Source organism: Pseudocercospora fijiensis (genome assembly GCF_000340215.1).
Source record: "Pseudocercospora fijiensis CIRAD86 unplaced genomic scaffold MYCFIscaffold_5, whole genome shotgun sequence".
NCBI lineage: Eukaryota > Fungi > Ascomycota > Dothideomycetes > Mycosphaerellales > Mycosphaerellaceae > Pseudocercospora > Pseudocercospora fijiensis.
In genome coordinates this window covers 3,204,317-3,225,040 of record NW_006921536.1, presented here as the reverse complement: position 1 = coordinate 3,225,040, position 20,724 = coordinate 3,204,317, and the positions used below count along the sequence as shown (strand labels likewise).

The 20,724-nt window shown below is 45.7% G+C and overlaps 5 protein-coding genes across 5 annotated transcripts; 2 read left to right on the top strand and 3 right to left on the bottom strand.

The window, feature by feature from the left end:
- Positions 1 to 662: 662 nt before the first annotated feature.
- Positions 663 to 1,160, top strand: MYCFIDRAFT_101201 (uncharacterized protein; the record flags this gene model as incomplete). Its single annotated transcript, XM_007929386.1, has 1 exon — positions 663 to 1,160. A coding segment is annotated over one exon (498 nt), but the record flags the coding sequence as incomplete, so codon positions are not given.
- A 714-nt stretch (positions 1,161 to 1,874) lies between these two features.
- Positions 1,875 to 2,737, bottom strand: MYCFIDRAFT_165301 (uncharacterized protein). Its single transcript, XM_007929385.1, has one exon. The coding sequence runs from the start codon at positions 2,584 to 2,586 to the stop codon at positions 1,948 to 1,950; it is 639 nt and encodes a 212-aa protein (XP_007927576.1). The 5' UTR covers positions 2,587 to 2,737; the 3' UTR covers positions 1,875 to 1,947.
- Positions 2,692 to 4,443, top strand: MYCFIDRAFT_188930 (uncharacterized protein; the record flags this gene model as incomplete). Its single annotated transcript, XM_007929384.1, has 4 exons — positions 2,692 to 2,696; positions 3,281 to 3,522; positions 3,640 to 4,017; positions 4,073 to 4,443. The coding sequence occupies 4 exons, from the start codon at positions 2,692 to 2,694 to the stop codon at positions 4,441 to 4,443; spliced, it is 996 nt and encodes a 331-aa protein (XP_007927575.1).
- A 531-nt stretch (positions 4,444 to 4,974) lies between these two features.
- On the bottom strand, positions 4,975 to 5,886 carry MYCFIDRAFT_188929 (uncharacterized protein; the record flags this gene model as incomplete). Its single annotated transcript, XM_007929383.1, has 4 exons — positions 4,975 to 5,106; positions 5,175 to 5,400; positions 5,498 to 5,591; positions 5,754 to 5,886. The coding sequence occupies 4 exons, from the start codon at positions 5,884 to 5,886 to the stop codon at positions 4,975 to 4,977; spliced, it is 585 nt and encodes a 194-aa protein (XP_007927574.1).
- Positions 5,887 to 6,360: 474 nt separating this feature from the next.
- On the bottom strand, positions 6,361 to 6,849 carry MYCFIDRAFT_83601 (uncharacterized protein; the record flags this gene model as incomplete). Its single annotated transcript, XM_007929382.1, has 1 exon — positions 6,361 to 6,849. One exon carries the CDS (start codon positions 6,847 to 6,849, stop codon positions 6,361 to 6,363), a length of 489 nt encoding a protein of 162 aa, XP_007927573.1.
- Between the last annotated feature and the right edge of the window lie 13,875 nt (positions 6,850 to 20,724).

The following is a 20,724-nucleotide window of genomic DNA, read 5'->3' as shown; positions in this document are numbered from 1 at the left end:
GGCGCGTCTGGTCTCTAAGGCGCCTCCTTCACGACCACTCAAAACTCGCCTCCCCTTCCAGCCAATAACAACATTTTGCTCCAACTCCGTCTTATTGGACAAGGCCGGCAAGGGCACAGCGCGAACGTCATTCGATAGCGAGTACGTATGCTTTCCATGTTGATTGTTTACATACGAGCGCCGCGCCGTCGCAGCTCGAAATTGCAATCGCCTCACCATGGCAATGATGCCATCGCTCTTGCGACTGCGACTGCGCCCGCGACCGCGACCGCGACCGCGACCGCGACTGCTGCGACGGCCACCACGATTGCTGCATCGCGACACTGCCATTGACGGAGACTGACTGACCGCGATTCACCTAGACGAGAGACGTGTGCAGCAGCAAGACCTGCCACGCGACGCGCGCAACGAGCAGGGCTATTCGCATTGCCAGCAATATTCAGCACAACTTGGACGAATAGTTCTATTGTAGGGCGCAGAGCTTCTGGAGTGGAGCGACAGTCACCGCCTCTGCGCGGCGCCTTGTTCGGGACCAAATTGACGCGGCGCATTGTGCGCACTGCTGTCGCGACACCGTCGAGATGCAGTACGGCGGCGTTCCACCACAGCAACCCGCGCAACAGCAACAGCCCAAGAGATATGATGGCAAGAATGGCGCACCGCTCTACGACTCCGGCCACGGCGGCCATTACGGCGCAAGCGCTGCCATAGCTGCCCAAGGTCATGCACCGCCGCCAGAGACATTTACCGGTCACTGGCAGAATGTGTCGCAAGGTCTGAGTGGACCGTATAGGGACATTCTAAATACCTACTGGCAAAACCAAGTGACAAAACTGGAGACGGAAGAGCACGACTACAAGCTGCATCAGCTACCTCTGGCCCGGATAAAGAAAGTCATGAAGGCCGATCCTGAGGTTAAGATGATCAGTGCCGAAGCACCAATATTGTTCGCCAAAGGCTGCGACATCTTCATCACCGAACTCACAATGCGCGCATGGATCCATGCAGAAGAGAACAAGCGACGCACGCTGCAACGGAGTGACATCGCATCCGCCCTTGCTAAGAGTGACATGTTCGACTTTCTCATTGACATCGTGCCGAGAGAAGACGCGACCCCATCTCACAAGCGCAGACCGGAGTACAATGCGCCCGTGGGTACGTATACCGTCCCGGATGCGCAAAGTGCGACGGCGGGACCGCTGGAACAGCAACCTCCGCAGATGGGTGGCCAGCCTGAGTTTGGCGGCGTGGACCAACAGCACATGCAGCAACCTCAGTACCAGCAGCAGATGGGCGCATATCCACCACCCCAGCAGCAGTATGGCGGGAATCAGATGTTCGATCCAAACATGTACGCGCAACAAACTCCTGGATATCCTATGGGGCAAATGCAAGGCATGCCTCAACAGAATGTAAGTCCATCCACAAACACGTATACAAAGATAAAGGCTGAGTTGCTGACAGCCTTAGATGTACGGCCAACCGCAGCAGCCTCAACCGCCGATTGGTCAGCAGTATCAGCAAAATCCCCAAGGTGGCGAAGAAGATGCAGAGGGCGAACAGGATGCCTTCGGGGGAGGCAATGGTTAGGGACCATCGCTTGATCCGGAGCTTTCTGCCACCAACGCATCCAAGATGGTTCTGCAGTTGGAAGAAGCCGTTCCTGCCCAGGAGTGGCTTGCAAAGCGGTACGAGACTAAGAGATCTTCTTCAGAGCAGTCTGTGAAGAGTGAAAAGCCGCGGAAGCCGCCTACGAGGCGCAGATCGACGCGGTTGAGGAAGACCCCGGTTAAGTACGAGGAGCTTTTCGAGACTGCTGACGATTGTGATGTTAAGGAGGGGTAGCACTGCTCCATCATTGTTCCTACGTTTGTAGATGAGAAGCGTTGGCATTACAAAAAAATCGAGATGAGAATATATACATATCCTCGCTCAACATCTACTATGCTACGACCCAAACATCTGTACCCTCTCTTCCAAAGGCTTATACGTTCTCTCCCTCCTCCTCACCAATCCATTCGCCGGCGTCCCGAAGACCAATTGCGCCTTCAACTTCCACGTCGAAGGTAAATTCCACGTCTTACCTACCTCATCCGAGAACTCCTCCATAAAATTAAAATGCTGTAAATTACACCCCAACCCTTCCAATTCCAACGCCGTCCACGCAACATATTGATGCATCCCATTACTCACATCTCCCCAACTCGGCACCAACTTCCCAAACAACGGATTCTTCGCCGCAAGTCCTGAAAGTGCTTCATCATCTTCAAACCACAATACCGTTCCATAAGCTCCTCTGAACCCCGAGATCATTTTCTCTAACATTTTCTCATGAGCTTCCGGATGGACTTTTTTCGCGGTTGCGTCTGCGAGGTCCCAGAGTTTGACGTGGTCGGTTTTCAGGAGGATTACGGCTCGTGCGGATTGAACGTTGAAGGATGAGGGGGCGTGTTTTATGGTGTGGGTGATGATTTCGTGGATTCGGGTGTCCGGGATGGGAGAGGTGTTTGTGAGTTCGTAGCAGGAGATTCTGGATTCGGAGGCGGAGAGGAGGGATGCGGTGCTTGGTTGTGATGAGGTGGTCATTGTGAGTAGTTGTGATGGGTGTTTCACGGTAGTGAGGTGCTAGTGGGTCAGGAAATGGTGATGGAGAAGTATTGTTTTCGGTTCTTATGGAGAGTGAGAGCGGCTATGAAGTTCCTACGTATAGCTGCAGTCGGCCCATGATGGATGTTGGTCAAGCGATTGCGCAATTCACTTTGAACATCATCAAGGTTGACGTCGCGGTCGCGGTGGAGATCTGGACAAGGGTCTGGTCTGTGCTCTCACGCCCCACTATCCATCAATCTCCCCGCGGTCTGTTTCGCACGCTGCAGCTTCCACCGCCAGACAGCTCACAAAACCCTATTTGTAAAACTGTGCTTCTTCATCAACGTTTGCTCGACCTCCCTCATCAACTCCGAGATCCATTGACCGGCCACACTTCCCTCACGTACACATCCCGAAGAAATCCACCAGAGCAAACATGAAGGCCGGTAAGTCTCTATCTTCACTTTCCTCACGTAGTCGGCAACGGCAGGGCAGGAGAAACACTTCATCTTCATCTTCATTTGAATCACAGTCGACACACCGCTCCCTCGGGGGGCAGCTACGGCCATCAGCTGTCACACTTGAGAATCCCGTCAGCGCGAATAGCAGTGACACTAACATCACGCCTTCAATCACTACTCTGACAGCCATAGCAAAGCAATGTTTGCTACGCTTGATTCAATGCTAACAGATCACTAGTCGTTGCAGGTGCCGCCGGCGGCATTGGCCAGCCTCTTTCCCTCCTCCTCAAGGCCTGCCCTCTCGTCGACCACCTGTCACTCTACGATGTCGTGAACACCCCTGGTGTCACCGCGGATCTCTCCCACATCTCATCCGTCGCCACCATTGATGGCTACCTCCCGGAGAATGGAGAGGGTCTCAAGAAGGCGCTCAAGGGCGCCGACATCGTCGTCATTCCAGCCGGTATTCCACGTAGGTACACACCACCGAGCACACTCGCAGCTCGGCCCAATGGCTTGGCATAAGGAAGAAGTCGGAAGGAGCATATGCGCCTTTTGCAAAACGGCGCTGACAAATGACGATTCGCAGGCAAGCCAGGCATGACCCGTGACGATCTCTTCAAGATCAATGCCGGTATCGTGCAAGGTCTCGTCCAGGGCATTGCAGAGAACTGCCCAGATGCATACATTCTGGTCATCTCCAACCCAGTGAACAGCACTGTACCAATCGCCGCCGAGGTGCTCAAGAAGGCTGGCAAATTCAACCCAAAGAAGCTCTTCGGTGTGACCACCCTCGATGTTGTCCGCGCCGAGACCTTCGTACAGGGCATCACCGGCACCAAGGACCCATCCAAGACCGTCATTCCAGTCATTGGTGGCCACTCCGGCGAGACCATTGTGCCGCTCTTCTCCAAGGCTGAGCCACCCGTCGAGATCCCAGCCGACAAGCTCGAGGCTCTCACGACTCGTAAGTGAAGATTATGGTCTTTCTGTCTGTACGCATTCACTGACTTCATCCCCAGGCGTCCAGTTTGGTGGTGATGAGGTCGTCAAGGCCAAGGACGGTGCAGGTTCCGCCACTCTCTCCATGGCCTACGCCGGATTCCGCTTCGCAGAGAAGGTCATGCAGGCTGCCAAGGGCCAGTCTGGTATCATTGAGCCAACATTCGTGTACCTTCCAGGTATCGACGGCGGCGATGCTATCGTGAAGGAGACCGGCCTTGAATACTTCTCGGTCCCAGTCGAGCTCGGCAAGGAGGGTGCATCGAAGGCAATCAATGTTGTCAAGGATGCCAATGACTTCGAGAAGAAGCTTCTCACCAAATGCTACGAGGGTCTCAAGGGCAATATTGAGAAGGGTATTGAGTTCGTGCTCAATCCACCAAAGAAGTGAGGGCCGTCAAGATCTTGTTGTCTGAAGTGTGCTGACAGTTGTCCTAGGGAGTAGAGTTTGGCAGTGTTGATCTGCTTCAGAAAGACGGAGCGTGGAATTTCTCAATGATGCGAGACGCTGGGAGTCTCTGCCGCGCGGGCCATGATGACTCGTGGTACGTGGGCTAGAAGAGCGATGCATGAGAATCAAAAGCTGTTCCCTGCAGACATGGCGCTCCATTTCCCAATTTCTTTCCACTCATCTCAAGGCTCTGCTTACGGCCTCTATGGGGCCGCGCGCATCAAATCGGGCACATTCTGTATCCTTGCCTTGAACACTTCGACCGCTTGGCATGTGATCCTGATCAGTGTCTGACCACCTCCATCGCTGTGCCGTCGCATGTCGATGTTCAAGGCGCTAGCATGATCCCGAGCTTATATGGCAGCACTTTGGGAGGGTGATCTTTGCCTCACCTGTCTGTACCGGCAATTCCGAGAGCCCGATCTTCTTGCCCTCGGAATTCAGAGCGAATGTTCAAAAATTGCACCTCTCTCAAGCCTTGGCACCTTTCGTCTTGATCTGAAAAGTGGCAGAAGGAATCTCCGTCGTCTCTGCCGTAACCGTGACATCCAATCCCAGTCCCTGTAGCGCACCTCGAACAACACCACATGGGAAGTAAAGAAACTGGATTGGGTCAAGACAGTCAGCTTCAGCGTCAACATGCGGAAAAAAGAAAAAGTCGATCCACTCACAGCCTGCGCCCTCCTCAAAGCATCTTCCCCAGCTTTCGGCCCAGCTCTGCGATCCACAGACATTCGACTCAAAGGCTGAAACCTCACATCCGTCAAGACATAAACTCCTCGATGATTGGTTTTCAAATTATCGATTTGTTTGCGAAAGAGTAAAATCCAGAGGTCTTTGCAGATGAATTTTATGGCGTCGAGAGGGGTTGTTGGACGCGGTTTGTTGGCGGAGAACCTTGAAAAGACAGACAGATAGTTGTTAGTTGGGTTTGTTGATTTGTGGAAAAGGTAGGGTGGGAGGAAGAGTGATTTGGGGTTGTCTGCCTACCTACCGCTCAACAAGACCTTGTCCTACTCGATATCCTAATCCGTCTAAACGCCAGAATACTGCTTCGCGGGTCTCATCGTCCATGTGTATAGTTCCTGCTCCGGCGGGTGCGATTGTGCTGGTTTCGACTCCTGCTGTGCCTGTTACGCTTGCTGTTGGGGCTGGCGTTGGGGCTTTTGTGTCTTTGCTCGCGTCTCCCGCATCATCGTTATTTTTGAAAATCTTGCTTTTCTGGAACTCTTCTATGAGGGCTTGTTCGCGTGCATGGAGTTGTTCGGTTATTCTTTGGGCGAGTGGGACGAGTTCGATTAGGAGGAAGTCGAGGCAGGAGACGTTGAGTTTTGGGTTGATGATTTCGTCTTCGGAGGTTTGGGAGAGAGGTTGTTTGGACATTTTGGCGGTAGGCGGGAGGGTGAGAGAGTCGTTTGGGTTCGGGGTGTACTATATCGTCATGGTCGTGAATGCTTGAGCATAGTGAGAGCGCATCGCAGTGATGAGGTCGCTGTTCTGCTGGCCTGGATTTTCAGGCTGAACATTTCAAGGTCGGTCTCTACCTTTGGCAAGTGTAGCCGAGGCTGTTCAATAGCTGGAGGATGTCTCATCATCAAACTGCATCTGTTGGGCAAATCAAATCTATGGAGGCAAGCATAGGTATTCTGCTCTCGCAGATGATCTGAGAAGCAACAGGAAGGCGTGATATCTTTCGCAGAACAAGTACATCCTACATCTGACGCTCTACGGAGAAGAAAGTCTGCATTCATTCACAAAGCGGCCCATTTTGGACCATGGTATTGAGAGCAAAGCCCAATTGCTCAAGCCTCTGCCCTTCTCCTAGTGATACCTGGTATGCGGCGGTTCACTGCGGACCTACATCTCGGAAAAAGCTTGCTTGATATACGGCCTGTAGTCAACTGTGCTAGAAACTTTAATGCTGTCAATTAGGTCCAATCGAACCCATTCAGCGGTGTCGACATACTGCCTTTCGACCTCGTCAAGATGCGAAATGGATATCTCTCCAGACACATAGCTGCAGTTGTAGTAAAAAAGCAGACTGTGGTAGGATTTGTTGTCGGAGTGAGAGGCTCTGAATAGGGATGACTCCATGCCGAGTAGCACAGGGTCTTTTGCTTCGATGCCACTCTCTTCCATAATCTCACGCATCACCGCTGTCTTTGGATCTTCACCAATGTTGACGCCACCTCCAGGCAAATCGTATTCGCCACCAAATTGGCGCACAAGCAGGACCTGCTTGTCCTTGATCACGATGCCGTAGGCTGCTGGACGCCACTGCAGCTCCGCTATGGGTGTTTGGTGCAGCTCGCCATACACGTCAGCGCATTCAACGATACCGGTCATACTCGCATGCTGGAAGAGGTTGTGATCTTGTAATGGTGAGGCAGATAGACAGAGGAAGTCAGGAAGAAATCACGGCTGACTGGTTTTGCCAAGACTTCTTCTTCGCGTTGACGTATTCGACGCGTCCTGATCGCCAACAACACCACCTCCCATCCCGCTGCTGCTACTGTGTTTTCGAAAAGTTCTGGCCACACGTGATCGTCGGAGGATTCAATTACCCCCGCATACCGCCCGCCTAACAAATTTGTTAGTAGATCGTTGCTAAGCGGTGTGTGTGTTCTCTAACCGCTATTCGGCTATATATCGTTTAAAACGAAGCCGTATTTCTAGTAGTATAGACTAATTCGAGGTATTGTTACTAGTACTTCTATTTTCCGCCTCTTCTGCCGCCGCCGCTATATATTCCGCCGCTACGATAAACTAGGTCCTATACCTCTTCGAGAACTGCGATATATCGATAAAAGTATAAGAACCTAATTAAGTAAAGTCTCCTATCCTACCTTAGTAAGCCTATATAACAATTATGTAATGTTATTACGTATACTGCAGTACTACTACGCTAGCGTAAAGCCTGCTTAGCGTATACGCGGAAAAGCTCGGTCGCTCGTATAGATATACTTAGTTACTAGCTTAGTATATATACTATCCGTACGTAGCCTAGTTAATAGTAAACGCTCTGCCCTATTCTAAGAAAGGCACGGTTTAGTTCTACTATCTACTACTAAGATTAGTAGAGGATGTTCTATACGTTGCTATATACCTATTTTCTTATAGTTCTAAACTGTCTACCCTTCGTAGCGGCCTATAGAACCCCGAAAGATAAACGCAAGCGATCCGAACGCGCCGGGCGCGGGAAACGCGTAGAATAATATATTAGGAGCGCCTATAGTATTAGAAAACAACGCGGCGATACAATAAAACGAAGCCGAATATTAGGTATACCGAGAAGCGACCCGCCTATAGCTCGAACGATTTCTAGCTAAGTAAGAAGTGCTTAGGCTAGAAGTCTAGACTTAAGAAGCTAAGCGAGAGAATGCGCGACTTCGTACCCTTAGGGACGCCGGCGATGCGCTAGCTCCGAGTAGCGGTACCGCTAGCGAGAGTCTTATAAGGACTCTATCCCTAGGCGACGACGATAATAAGGACGAGGAAGAATTAGCTAACAAGTCGATTTAGAGGCCTAAATCTTAGAGAGCTAAATCTGTCTTATATCGACTACCTCTTTCCGGAAGTGCGCTAAGCGTAGCCCCTATACCTAGTATAAGCTACGTAGTCGCTAGTCTTACGGCTATTAAGCCTCGCCTAAAGGAACCTAAGCCTTTTAAAGGCAATATAATTAAGGAGTCGAGGCGATTCCTTCGAGAACTTTCTATTACCTTTATACTATCTAGAGCTACCTATTATATAGACGAAAGCAAGGTGCTTTATAGTATTATATACCTCGTAGGCGATACGTAGGAGCGATAGCATAATAAAAACAGCCTTAAGGACCTACAAAATTACACCTACTAGGACTTTAAAACCTTCTATCGGGACTACGTCGGGGACTCTATAAACCGTATACTAGACGTAACCCTCGAGTATAAGGCGGCCCGTTAGCGTAAGAGACAGTTAGTCTAAAGCTTTGCCCTTAAGCTCGTAGTGCTTAAAAATTAACTTAGCGACTATAGCGAGGAGTATAGGATCCGCTATCTCCTCGTTAAACTCTAGCCGGCGATTCGTAGCGCGATTATTAAATACTATGCGGTACTAACGACGCGTTACGAACTCGTAGAGCTTACGACGTACATCGAGACCCCTAATAAGCTATCTAGCAAACGCAAGGATCGTAACTACGATAAAACCGGAGGTAGTAAAGGTAAGAAGCGTCGATCTAATAGTTAGGCCCGTAAGCAGCAGTTAAATCGCGACCGTAGCGTAGGCGGAAAGCATACGAAGGGCGATAACTCGCAAGGCAGGTATAATATTAGCAAGGTCGAATATTATAGCTATCGCTAGAAAGGCTATTATAAGAACGTATACCCTAACTACTATCTCTAGAAAGACGATAACCCTATAGTACGTAAGGTAGCCGCTAACGCTAAGGAAAAGAAGAACGACCTAAAGGCTAAGGGAAAAGACAAGGTACCTCCTAAGAGCTAGGGATAGGTGCGGAATCTCAACTAAGTAGCTTAGTAGTAGTAGTACCTACGGGACGCGTACGCGGAGCAATCGTTATATAAGAAGGGGAAGTGTCCGTCGAATGCTTATTAGATAATACTACTAATATTAATATAGTATCTTAAGAATTCGTTCTACGATACTAGCCTTAGCGGATTGTTAATGCCGTACTACCTAGTACCGATAGTTTCTAGGGCGACCGAGGATACTACTACGGAGCGTATTATCTACGCTTACGGATCGCCGACTCTATAGGCTAAGAACGTATTACTACCGGAGTGTTCTACGCTTTCGAGATGCCCCTCCCTAATATTATTCTTAGTAGGCCTTAGAGGCGCGATTAAAAGGTAATCGTCGATAGCTCGATAGATGCCTAGACCTATAGGAACGAAGCCGTAGCGCGTTCGATACGCGTACGGGAACTATAGGAATTCTAGAAGGATATACGTAACGCTCTATACGTATACGCGATTAGCGTTCGCTAGCTCCGCGACATTGCTAAAGGTTCCTCCTTACTAGAAGAATTTAAAGACTTCGAAGACGTCTTTATAATAACGCCTAAAGCGAGACGCAAGCTCTCCGAAGACGTAGAGTATACGATCGACCTAATCCCTAGAACGAAGCCGCTATATAAACCTCTCTACTATTCTTTAGGAAGAGAGCTTAGCGACCTTCGTAATTACCTAAGTTTAGCCTTAGACAACGATTAGATCTAGCTTAGTATAAGCGAGGCGGGTACGCCGATCCTGTTCGTACTAAAGAAGAATAGCAGTCTAAGACTCTATGTCGATTATAGGGGGCTAAACGAGATTACTATCAAAAATCGTTACCCCCTACCCCTTATTAGCGAAACGCTTAATAGGCTTAAGGACGCCGAATAGTACACGTCCTTAGACCTATAGGATGCGTATTATCGTATCTATATTAAGCGAGGCGACGAGTAGAAGACTACGTTTTATACGCGGTATAGGCACTTCGAGTATAAGGTAATGCCTTTTAGGCTTACTAATGCCCCTACTACGTTCTAAGGATATATTAATAGGGCATTAGCTAGCCTTATTAACATTTGCTATATCGTCTACCTCGACGACATTCTTATCTATAGCAAAACGCGAGAGGACTACGTACGAGACGTACGCGCTATCCTTACGCGGCTCCGGAAGTTCGCCTTATATACGAATAGAAAGAAATGTTCCTTCTAGAAGAAAGAAGTCGAATTCCTCGGGTTTATCGTTAGTACCGAAGGCATATCGATAGATTAGCGTAGGGTAAACGCTATTACCGAATAGCCTCGCCTATTAACGCTAAAAGAGGTTCAATCCTTCCTCGGATTCTATAACTTCTACTAGAGGTTTATCCCTAATTACTCCTAGATCGTTATACTACTAACTGCTCTATCGAAAGGAGCTATAAATAGCCGAAAGCTAGGGTAGGTCCCGTAGGGCGAAAGCGAGAAGTAAGCGTTCCGCTAGCTAAAGGCTACCTTTAGCTCGGCCTCGATATTGCGATACTATAATCCTACGAAGCCCCTACGTATCGAAACCGATGCCTCTACGTTCGCCTTAGTAGGGATTATATTATAACAAAGCGAAGATAGGAACTAGTACTCTATTGCCTTCTAGTTACGAAAAATAGTTCTAGCTAAGACGAATTATAAGACCTATAACTAGGAGCTCCTAGCGGTTGTCGAGTCCTTTAAGCATTAGCGCCCGTACCTCGATAGCGCTTAGTATACGACCCGCGTAGTTGTCGACTACGCTAATCTTAAGAGCTTTATAAAGATAAAGTAGCTTGTCGGAAGGTAGGCAAGATAGGCGACCTTCCTTATACCTTTTAACTTTACTATTAAATATCGGGCTAGTAAACGAAATCTAGCCGATATACCTTTACGACGTAGCGACTACGAGAGCGAGTCGCAGGCGGTAAACAATCTTCTCCCTATATTGTAGTCGAAACTAGCTCTATAGTTAAATCTGCCTAAGGATATCGAGCCGATTATAAAACGCATCTCTATTATATATATAGGGATGCGAGACGCTAGTATAGCGCTAGCGGAACGCAAGGGTTTTATTAGCAGTCCCGCAAGAGTAGCGGCTACTATCGTTAGGAATAACAGGCCCTACTACAAGACGCCTAATATAATCCTTAGTTTCGTACGCACTTTATAGTAGCTAGAGCAAGCGAGAGGAGGAGGCTTATACGAGACAAGCTTACCGTTAGGTAGCTTAGCCTCGTTAAGTAGTTCTAACCTCCCGCCTAGCTATTTACGCCGTAGTAACCTTATTTATTACAGCGATACGCTATATGTCCCTAAGGACTACGCCTTATATACGTAACTAATACGTATATACTACGGCGACCCTTTAGCTAGACACTTTAGTATAGCTAAGACTATAGACCTAATACGCCGAAAGTACTTCTAGCCGAAGATAGCCGAGGATATTACAGCCTATATCCGTACCTATAGAATTTGTTAACGGTCGAAGGCGAAGCGCTATCGCCTATACGGCGAGCTCGCTACGCTGCCTATACTAACCCGACTATAGCAAGAATTAACGATAGACTTTATTACCGATCTCTCGCCGAGTAAGCTCGGTACCTACGTATATACTACGATCCTTATAATAGTCGACCGCTATACGAAGATAAGCCTTTTTATCCTAACGACGAAGAAGTATATAGTAGTAGAACTCGCGGATATCCTTTAAAGGGAGGTAATTAGGCGTTTTAGAGTGCTATTAGGCATTGTTAGCGATCGTAGATCGCTTTTTACTAGCTAGTTTTAGAGCGACTTCTGCTTCGAAGCGCATATAAAGCGTAGGCTTAGTATAGCCTTCTATCCTTAGACTAATAGGCAAACCGAACGCGCAAACTAGACCCTCGAGCAATACCTACGATGTTATTGCTCCGAGAACTAGGATAATTAGGCTAAATTGTTACCTTAGGCGGAGTTTGCCTATAATAATAGTGTTTATCCTATATTACGTATAAGCCCCTTTAGGATGCTCTACGGCTTCGATCCTAATTTGATACTAAGGGCAAATAAGCTACTAGCTCGGGACGAGCTAACTAACTTTTAAACTAAGGGAAGGGTACTAGTAGCTATCGACGCTGCGGAGCGACTACGGAAAGTATATAAGACGCTTACGGAACGCTAGCAGAAAGTAGTAGAATACTAGGCTAAGCAATATAATACACACTATACTGCTAAGGTATATAGTATAGGCGACCTAGTCTTACTATCGACAAAGAACATTAGCTTAGATGTCCTAAAGAAGAAACTTAGCCCGAAGTATATAGGGCCTTTTCGTATTATCGACGCAGTCGGAGCGTAGGCGTACCGCCTAGCACTACCGTTAAGTACGAAGATCTATAATGTTTTCTATGTTTCCCTCCTCGAGCCTTAGTATAGACGCGATAGCGAGGAGCATAAGATAAGTATGCCTATCGCTAAAGGTAACGAGTAGTAGGTAGAAACAATCGTAGCTAAGAAGATAAAAAAGCAGAAGGCGTACTACCTTATTAAGTAGCGAGGTTAGCCTAAAGAATATAACACTTAGGAGCTAGCTGTTTATATTAAAGATTCTATAGTATTAGACGAGTTCGAAGCGTAAGCGAAGCGCAAGCGCAGGTAGTAATTAAAACAAAAGAAAATGAAACTTAAGAAAAATAGTAGACATATGCTCGTTTCGCTACTAAAAAAGGCCTATTAGCCTAGTATATATAAAGGTAGCGCTGCGTAGGCGCGCCGATAGCGAGCCGTCTACTCTACTTATCCTCGGACTCCTCCTTAGACTCCTCCTACTCGATACCTATAGCGGCATCGATAGCGGCGATAGCCTTAGCGCCGACGCGCTAAGCGAGGTTCTAGTGTAGTTAGTATACGAAGCGTAAGTAAAACGAGGCTATAGGAAAAACTATACCTAACGACTAATCTCTACTAAACTAGCTAAGTTAGTGCCGATGTTCTTAAGGGCACCTAATAGGTTAATATCCGTAAGGGACCCGCTAGCGGCCCCCTTGCGGGCTAGGGCTTTGCCGCCTAGGGTTACCTTATTCTTATTAATATAAAAGGCATCGAGTATAGATAGGATAACTAATAACGAGGTTAGTATACGAAGCGTAAGCGGAGTGTATAAGAAACCTACGAGCGACGACGGCGTCTAGATTAGCCTAGAGTGCCTCTAAGGCCTCGTTAGACTCCTCGGGGGAGTCGTAGCCGTCTAGATCGTAAAGGTCGCGCATAGCGCGCGCGGCGCGGATGCGGGCTAGTAGCGACACTAGCGCGCGTACTATAATAGGAGTATAGGTATAATAGCTACTTAATGTAACTGATGTAATTTAGAAGAAGGACTATCTACGGAAAGTCTAAAGATAAAGTGCGGCAGTTGCAGCCTTAGGTATTAGGCACGTAATAGACCCTAACACCTAGACATACACTCTAAGTCACCCCCTTAGTACGTGCATATAGCTATACAATAAAACAAGCAACATAATAGCCATTCTATTAGCAAAGCAAACAAGGGGTATTAGGTAAGCAGAAACAGGTAAACAAACTGGACTACTCTTAGGTTAAATAGACAAAGCAACAAAGGCCCTTTCTTCTTAGTACTTAGCAGCTAGCTTTGTAGCGCTCTTAATAGCGGCCTTGCAATCTACTAGGTTTAGTTATTCAATAAAGCGGCCGTACTTAATCTTATTAAGTAGCTTAGTAAAGCCATCGGCTATCTAATTATATGTGCTAACCTATTAGACGACAATAGTACTATTAGCAATCTTCTCTCGAATGTAGTAGACACGAGCATCTATATACTTTATACGGCCATTAACGCTAGTCGACTTAGTAATAGCAATAGCGGACTGATTGTCCTCGTAGAGTATAACTAGAAGAATATAGCTCTTATAACCAATTTCCTTTAATAAGCGAGCTAAGGCAACTGCTTCCTTAGCCCCTATAGTAAGTTAAACATACTTAGCTTCAGTTGATAACAGTATAACGAGTGTCTAGCGGCCGGACTTATACAATAGAGGTCCGCCTACAATAGTGAAGTAGAAGCCGCCTATAGAGCAGCGGGTAACTAGATCGTCAGCCTATAAGGCGTTATAGTAACTAGCGAACTTAAGGTCGTCTTCGTTTAGGTTACCTTAGAAGCGCATGCTACGGCTGAGGGTGCCAACTAGGTACTTAATTAGCTAAAGAAGCGCGGCATAATGCTCCTCGGTCGGGTTAGAAATAAATCGTAACAACAGGCCGGTAGTGTAGCAAGCATCCGGCCGAGTAATTATTGCTAGCTAGAGGGCTTTACTAACACCCTCCTAATATTAAGCCTTAAAGGCGGCACTAGCTATATAGCCTTCAGGTGTACGCTAAATCGATGTCTTAACGTATCGAGGCGCTATTAGAGTAGCTAGACCAACACGGCTACGTATACTATATTTCTTACTAAGCCTATTTAGATAGGCATCCTAAACGACATAGATAGTACGCTAGTTGCGGTTACGGATAATCCGCATGCCGAGATAGTAGTGTAGGTTACTAAGTTCTCGCATATTAAATCGGTCCTTTAGCATCTAAGCAACGGCTTCTAGTGCTAATAGGCTATAGGCGATAATGATTATATTATCGACGTAGATAACGATAATCGAGCCGCTAACAACGTGTTTGAATATACATACGTTAGTTATTATTGGTATAAAGTCTAGGCTCTTTAAGTACTTCCGAAGCTCTTTATACTACAGCATTAGTGACTGCTTTAGACCATACAGTGCCTTTAGTAATAGGCAAACTATGCCCTTGCTACTACGGTCCTTAAAACCGTATAGCTGTTCAACGTAGATCTTATACTTGTCGCCGATAAGGGCATTAAGGAAGGCAGTTAGGATATTATACTGTTTAGCCTCTAGGTCGTAATAAGCAATTAAGCTAAACAGTGCTCGCAGCGTAGATAGCTTAGCGACAGCCGCATAGGTCTCGTTATAATCCTGTCCTTCAACCTATATAAAGCTACGGACGACCTAACGAGCCTTAAACCGGCTCAGATTGCTATTGGCGTCTCGCTTAATAGTAAAGACCTATCGGCTACGGACAACCTTGCGACCTTTAGGTACCTCTAACCGAGACACATGCACCTATATATAGTTGTCGATTAGTAACTTATACTCAGCCTTATAGGCCTTCTTCTACTATAGCTAATATAGTAACTAAGTCGCCTCCTTATAGCTCTTCGGAATAGGAATAGTCTCTTTAGGCTTATTAGACTGTTCAGCAATGTAGCAGGAGGCTATAAAGCCCTTAACATAGGCCATCGGCATGTTAGCTAGTTAGCGGCGCGCCTTGCGTTGAATACCGGCATTAGCTAGGTACCTACGTAAGAGGTTACGAGCTGACTTATTGCTCCGGGTCTTGCGTATAGAACGATTACCAACAGCCTTAGCAGGTCGCTTAAACTTAGGCAACTAGCCTAGCTCGCCCTTCTTAGCGTAAGGATCGTATATAGGCTGTTCCTTAGCGGATTAGAAACCATCCTTATTACTTAATAGAGGTTGAATAGCCGGCAGGTTATCCTCGAGCGGCAATAGATTAGCGACTTTATTAGCTACCTCCTAAGCTAGTTCTTCTGGAGCATCTTCCTATTAGGCTAGAAGCTACTAGACTATACTAGCGGCTTCCTATAGCGACGGTACCTCGTTACTTATAGAATTAAATAGAGCCGGCATAACCGACTCGAGTATAACAAACTCGTTCTTAGCTAGGTTATTAGGATTGGCGTATGGTATTATGCCCTCTAGAAGCGACAACTCCCCTAACTCAATAAACTTAACATCCTTAGAGGCAATAACCTTATACTAGTTAGGAAGATAAACTATGTATTTTCCTAAGTCTACTAAGCCCTTAGTATAGCCAACTAGTTTGCTAACAAGACCTCTACTATCTATCTTCTTTCTACGAGCAACTTCGTAATCGTATGCAATAGTAGTATAGCTATAGGCACGAAAATGTTGAAGGCGTAGCTGCTTCCGAGACCAATTAAGCTCCCTAGCTATAATAGCATAGGGGCTAAGACCTTCTAAGGTTCTAGGAGTAATATTAAGGACCTATATAGTAGTAGTAACTATATATAGCTATAGGGCCTTTAGCAAATTGGCGTAGAGCATTATCTTCTAAGCTGTCGTACACATAATGTAATTGCTAACCTTAGCAAGTCCGTTCTAAGTAGAAGAATAAGGCGCTGTAACCTGCAGTATAATGCCTTGATTACGAGCCTAGCTTAACAGCTGGTTTCCGCCGTATTTACCCCCTCTATCGAGGCGGTAGATTGGGATCGAATAGCTAGTCTGTATACGGACGTATACACGGTGGTCCTTGATTGCTACTATAGCCCCTAACTTTAGTAAGCTAGCATACTCGTATCGATAGGCTAACTTAGCGTATGTAAATAATGTAAAGTAGCGCTCTTATAGCAGACTAGGGTTGGTAATAGTGACTACATCTACACAGACAATGTAATAGATCGTAGATAGTCGCACTCGTAGCAGTCGGTTATATTCCTTATATAACATTGCTATACGACAAGCGATACAGTTTCGGAAGTCGGTCTTGTTTCTAGTAATAACAATCTAACCCTTAGCTTCTATTCGTAACAGCTTGCGGTAATGGATATAGCTATATCGTAGATGCTATTCTTCTATCGTGCCTGTAGGCATCCCCTTCTTAGGCACCCCCTTCTTTAACAAAAGGGCAACTACCTTACTATCTAGACTAGAGGTTAGTATATAGAGATAGGGGAGACCATTCTTACGGTATGTCTAAGCGACAGTAACCTCATTGCCCTCTACCATCGTGAATAGGACACGCTTATCGTTCCGATAGAAACAGCCCTTGTCGGCAAGCTTCTTAGTAGACAGGAGGTTAGCTGCTAGACCTAGCACATACAGTATATTAGACAACTTTATACTGCTTATACTACGCTTATTAACCACCTTAGTCTAAGCTATTCCGACTATCGTAGCGTGCTTCGTGTTGCTACTAAACCGGACAGGAATGTAACAGCCTTTATATTTAATAAGTAATAAAGGGTCGTTAACTATGTATATACTAGTACCTAAGTCGACAACCTAATTAGTAGTACGAGTGCTAGCAGTAAGAGCCGTAGAAACCTGGTCGCTAATAGTAACTATAGTGTTTGCAGTAAAGGCGTAATTGTGGCTTAGGTCTAATAACACCCCCGGGGTAGCATTAGCCGCATACAGCCCCTAAGCACTATTCTAACTAGACGGCGGTTGCTGTTGCTACTAAGCAGTTAACGCCTATTGTTGCTTCTTCTTAGCCTTCTGCTTCTCGCGACGAAGACGGTCTTCTTCCTTTAGGTAAGGGTACTTAGTATAGCAGCGGTTAGAAGGGTGTAATCCCTAACAATAGGCGCACTTCTTACGGCTGGACTAATAACTATTCTAGTTGCTTCTACCGCGGCCTCGACCGTTAGTATTATTATTGTTTCCGCGGCTACTACGACCGCTACGGCTCGAGTTACCTCGACCGTTGCTATTACTATTGCTACCTTGCTATTATTAGCGCTAGAGACCGAAGAAACTATTATACTAGGCCTAGTTCAGTTAAGCTACATTCTTATTAAGCAACGCGCTAATAATGTTGTTAAGTGTGTTATCGTTAATAGTGTATTCGGAGGCGCGTATCTGCTCTCGGCGCATCTATACGAAAGCCTCGTAGAATAGAGAGATCTGTATAATAAATATATAAACAGCCTAGTATTAGCTGATAGCCAATTTAGTATCCTTTAAGGCACTAAGCTTCTTCTTGTACTTATTATAGAACTTCTTAATGTCCTTGCTATTATACCGAAGGGTAATATATTCCTAGTAGAGCATGAATTTAGTAGACCTACCTTTACTAGTATATTTCTTATATAGGTAAGTCTATACTTCCTGCGATGTAGCGAGACTAAGCAACGACTACTAAACCTCGGCGACACAGTTAGCAAAGATCCACGTACGCGCTAATTAATCTTTTGCTTCCTATTTATCTTGTCGGTCTTTAAACTCTAACTAAGTTTCAGAAGACAACTTAACATTAGGCTTTAGGCGGGTCCCCTAGATATAGCGCTATACCTATATGCCTTTAAGGGCACCCTTAGCGGCATAAGACTATAATAGATAATTCTCCTTATTCTTTAGCTTAGGGATGTTGCTTATATAAGCGCTAGTAGAAGTTATAGGGAGAGCTATTACGGACAGCGACGGCGATGTAGAAACTATAGACTTTGTCTTAAGGGGCGGCCGACAGGCGCGCCTATGTTCTAGTGTAGCGGACAGCTAACACTGATGTTAGAAACCGGTATAGCGGACAGCTAATACTAATAGTGGCCGACTCGAGTCTAGCACCTACTAGAACACTCGAGAGCAGCGGCGGCGGCGACGATATTAGTGTCGGCGCAATTTTTAGTAACGAGCGCTGTCTACGTAGCAGTCGGATTGACTATTAGAAAACGTATAGAATGCGTTAGAAACGTAGGGGGCTTATAACTACTTAATGTAACTAATGTAATTTAGAAGAAGGACTATCTACGGAAAGTCTAAAGATAAAGTGCGGCAGTTGCAGCCTTAGGCATTAGGCACGTAATAGACCCTAATACCTAGACACACACTCTAAGTTAGCTACTATAGCAGCGATCGTAGTTACGCTTAGTAGTAGGGTCTATATTGCCGCCTATATAGAGCTTAGATAGGTTATCTAAAGCGAGTTAGTTGCGAAGCGTATATACGTAGCAAGGGGCGAGAAAACGTACTATTAGCCGTTATATGCCTAAAGCAACGAGTATAGCCCTCTAGGACTTTTAGGGGGCGCTAGGTAGGCGTAGTAGGTATCGAGAGCGGTGCGCCTACGGCGCGCTTACCTAAGGCACGCGAAGGGATAGACATACTAGTAATGTTTTTTTAATAGATGTTTAAAAAAGAAAAATCTTTAAGTAATACTAGGGGGGCGTAAGGAGGGAGTAGGTAGAGGGTAGGCGGGGGGTATTCGGAGCGCTTAGAAAAAGAAGAAGTTTTTAAGCGGGCTTCGAATACTTTAAATACTCGCCTCGCTTTCGGATAGCTTGCGTTCTCGCGTAGCTACCGCGTTCTTAGAAATTTAGGCAACCTCTAATTAGTACTAGAAGTAGCCGCGCTTTAAATCTATAAACAAACAAGCAACTACGAGGCAAATTATAACGTACCTAGCAACTATAGCCTAGCGATAGGTACGTATAAGACGCGCAAGTGCAGCGTAGAGTATAAGAAATAGTATAATTTACTATGTTACCCTATAGCTAGGATAGCTATACCGGGGGAAGGAGATAATTGTAAGAACCTAATTAAGTAAAGTCTCCTATCCTACCTTAGTAAGCCTATATAACAATTATATAATGTTATTACGTGCACTGCGGTGCTACTACGCTAGCGTAAAGCCTGCTTAGCGTATACGCGGAAAAGCTCGGTCGCTCGTACGGACATGCTCGGTTGCCGGCTTAGTATATATGCTATCCGTGCGTAGCCTAGTTAATAGTAAACGCTCTGCCCTATTCTAAGAAAGGCACGGTTTAGTTCTACTATCTACTACTAAGATTAGTAGAGGGTGTTCTATACGTTGCTATATACCTATTTTCTTACAAAAAGACATCTATAATACTACTAGCGTACCGAAGCGCACTATACGTTGTTAGCAGATAAATATCGAGCTATTTAGATAGGTATTAACGCCTCGAGCGGCGAGAGCAGGCAGACCGCGCGCCTTTATAACCTAGCAGATAGAATAGTTACTAGAATACCTAATAGGTCGTCCGGACGCATATCTCGATAAGATAAGGTTTAATTTAATAGAAGCGTTTCTAGAGATAAAGCCGCCGGCTTTTACGACTATATAGGATATATTGTTAGTAGAAGGTTAGTCTCAGAAGTTAGCGCGTTAGATCGCCTCTAAGCGCAATAAGATAGTACGTACTATTTAGATAACAAAGGCGCGTCGCTTTCTAGTAAAGAAGGTCGTTTATATCGATAAGACTACTTCTAATTAGAAGACTAGATACCGTAAATATAGCTAGTCGCCTATTAATATAGATTGTATAGAAATGAGGTCTACTAAGCGCGAGAAGAGATAGTTAGTATTGCCGGCTCTAACAATTAATAGATACTTGCCCTATACTCTATATATCTATAGCTCTATTAAATAAGACCTATTTAACTAGTAGATTAAGAACAAGTTATTACCGCTAATTAAAGGTTAAGAGATAATACTTGTCTTCGATAATGCGAGTATTTACTATAGCAAGTCGCTAAGAGATATCGTCCTATCCGCTAGCTATAGATTAGAGTACTTGCCGCTATATTCGCTAGATCTTAACCCGATCGAACAGACCTTTATAGTACTTAAAAAGTGGATTAAAAGGAACTAGGAGCAGCAGAAGAGTTATCTATTATTTAATGCCTTTCTAGTATATACTTTATACTAATAGGCCGGCCGGAATGTACGTAGAATATTTAAATATAGCGGATATAACGTTAATAAGGAAGAGGTAGAAATAGGGTCTAAGGAGTTAGTCTCCGGACTTGCTAACCTACAAATCTAAGATTTCGGATTAGAGCTACTATTTAATAATACAACTACTTTATAATATACTTTTTAGATTAGAAGAAGCGTTAGAGTTATAGCTATCGTTATAT

Excerpts from the sequence above, each read along its gene's own strand:
- MYCFIDRAFT_165301 (XM_007929385.1), bottom strand. The coding sequence starts at position 2,586 with ATGACCACCTCATCACAACCAAGCACCGCATCCCTCCTCTCCGCCTCC.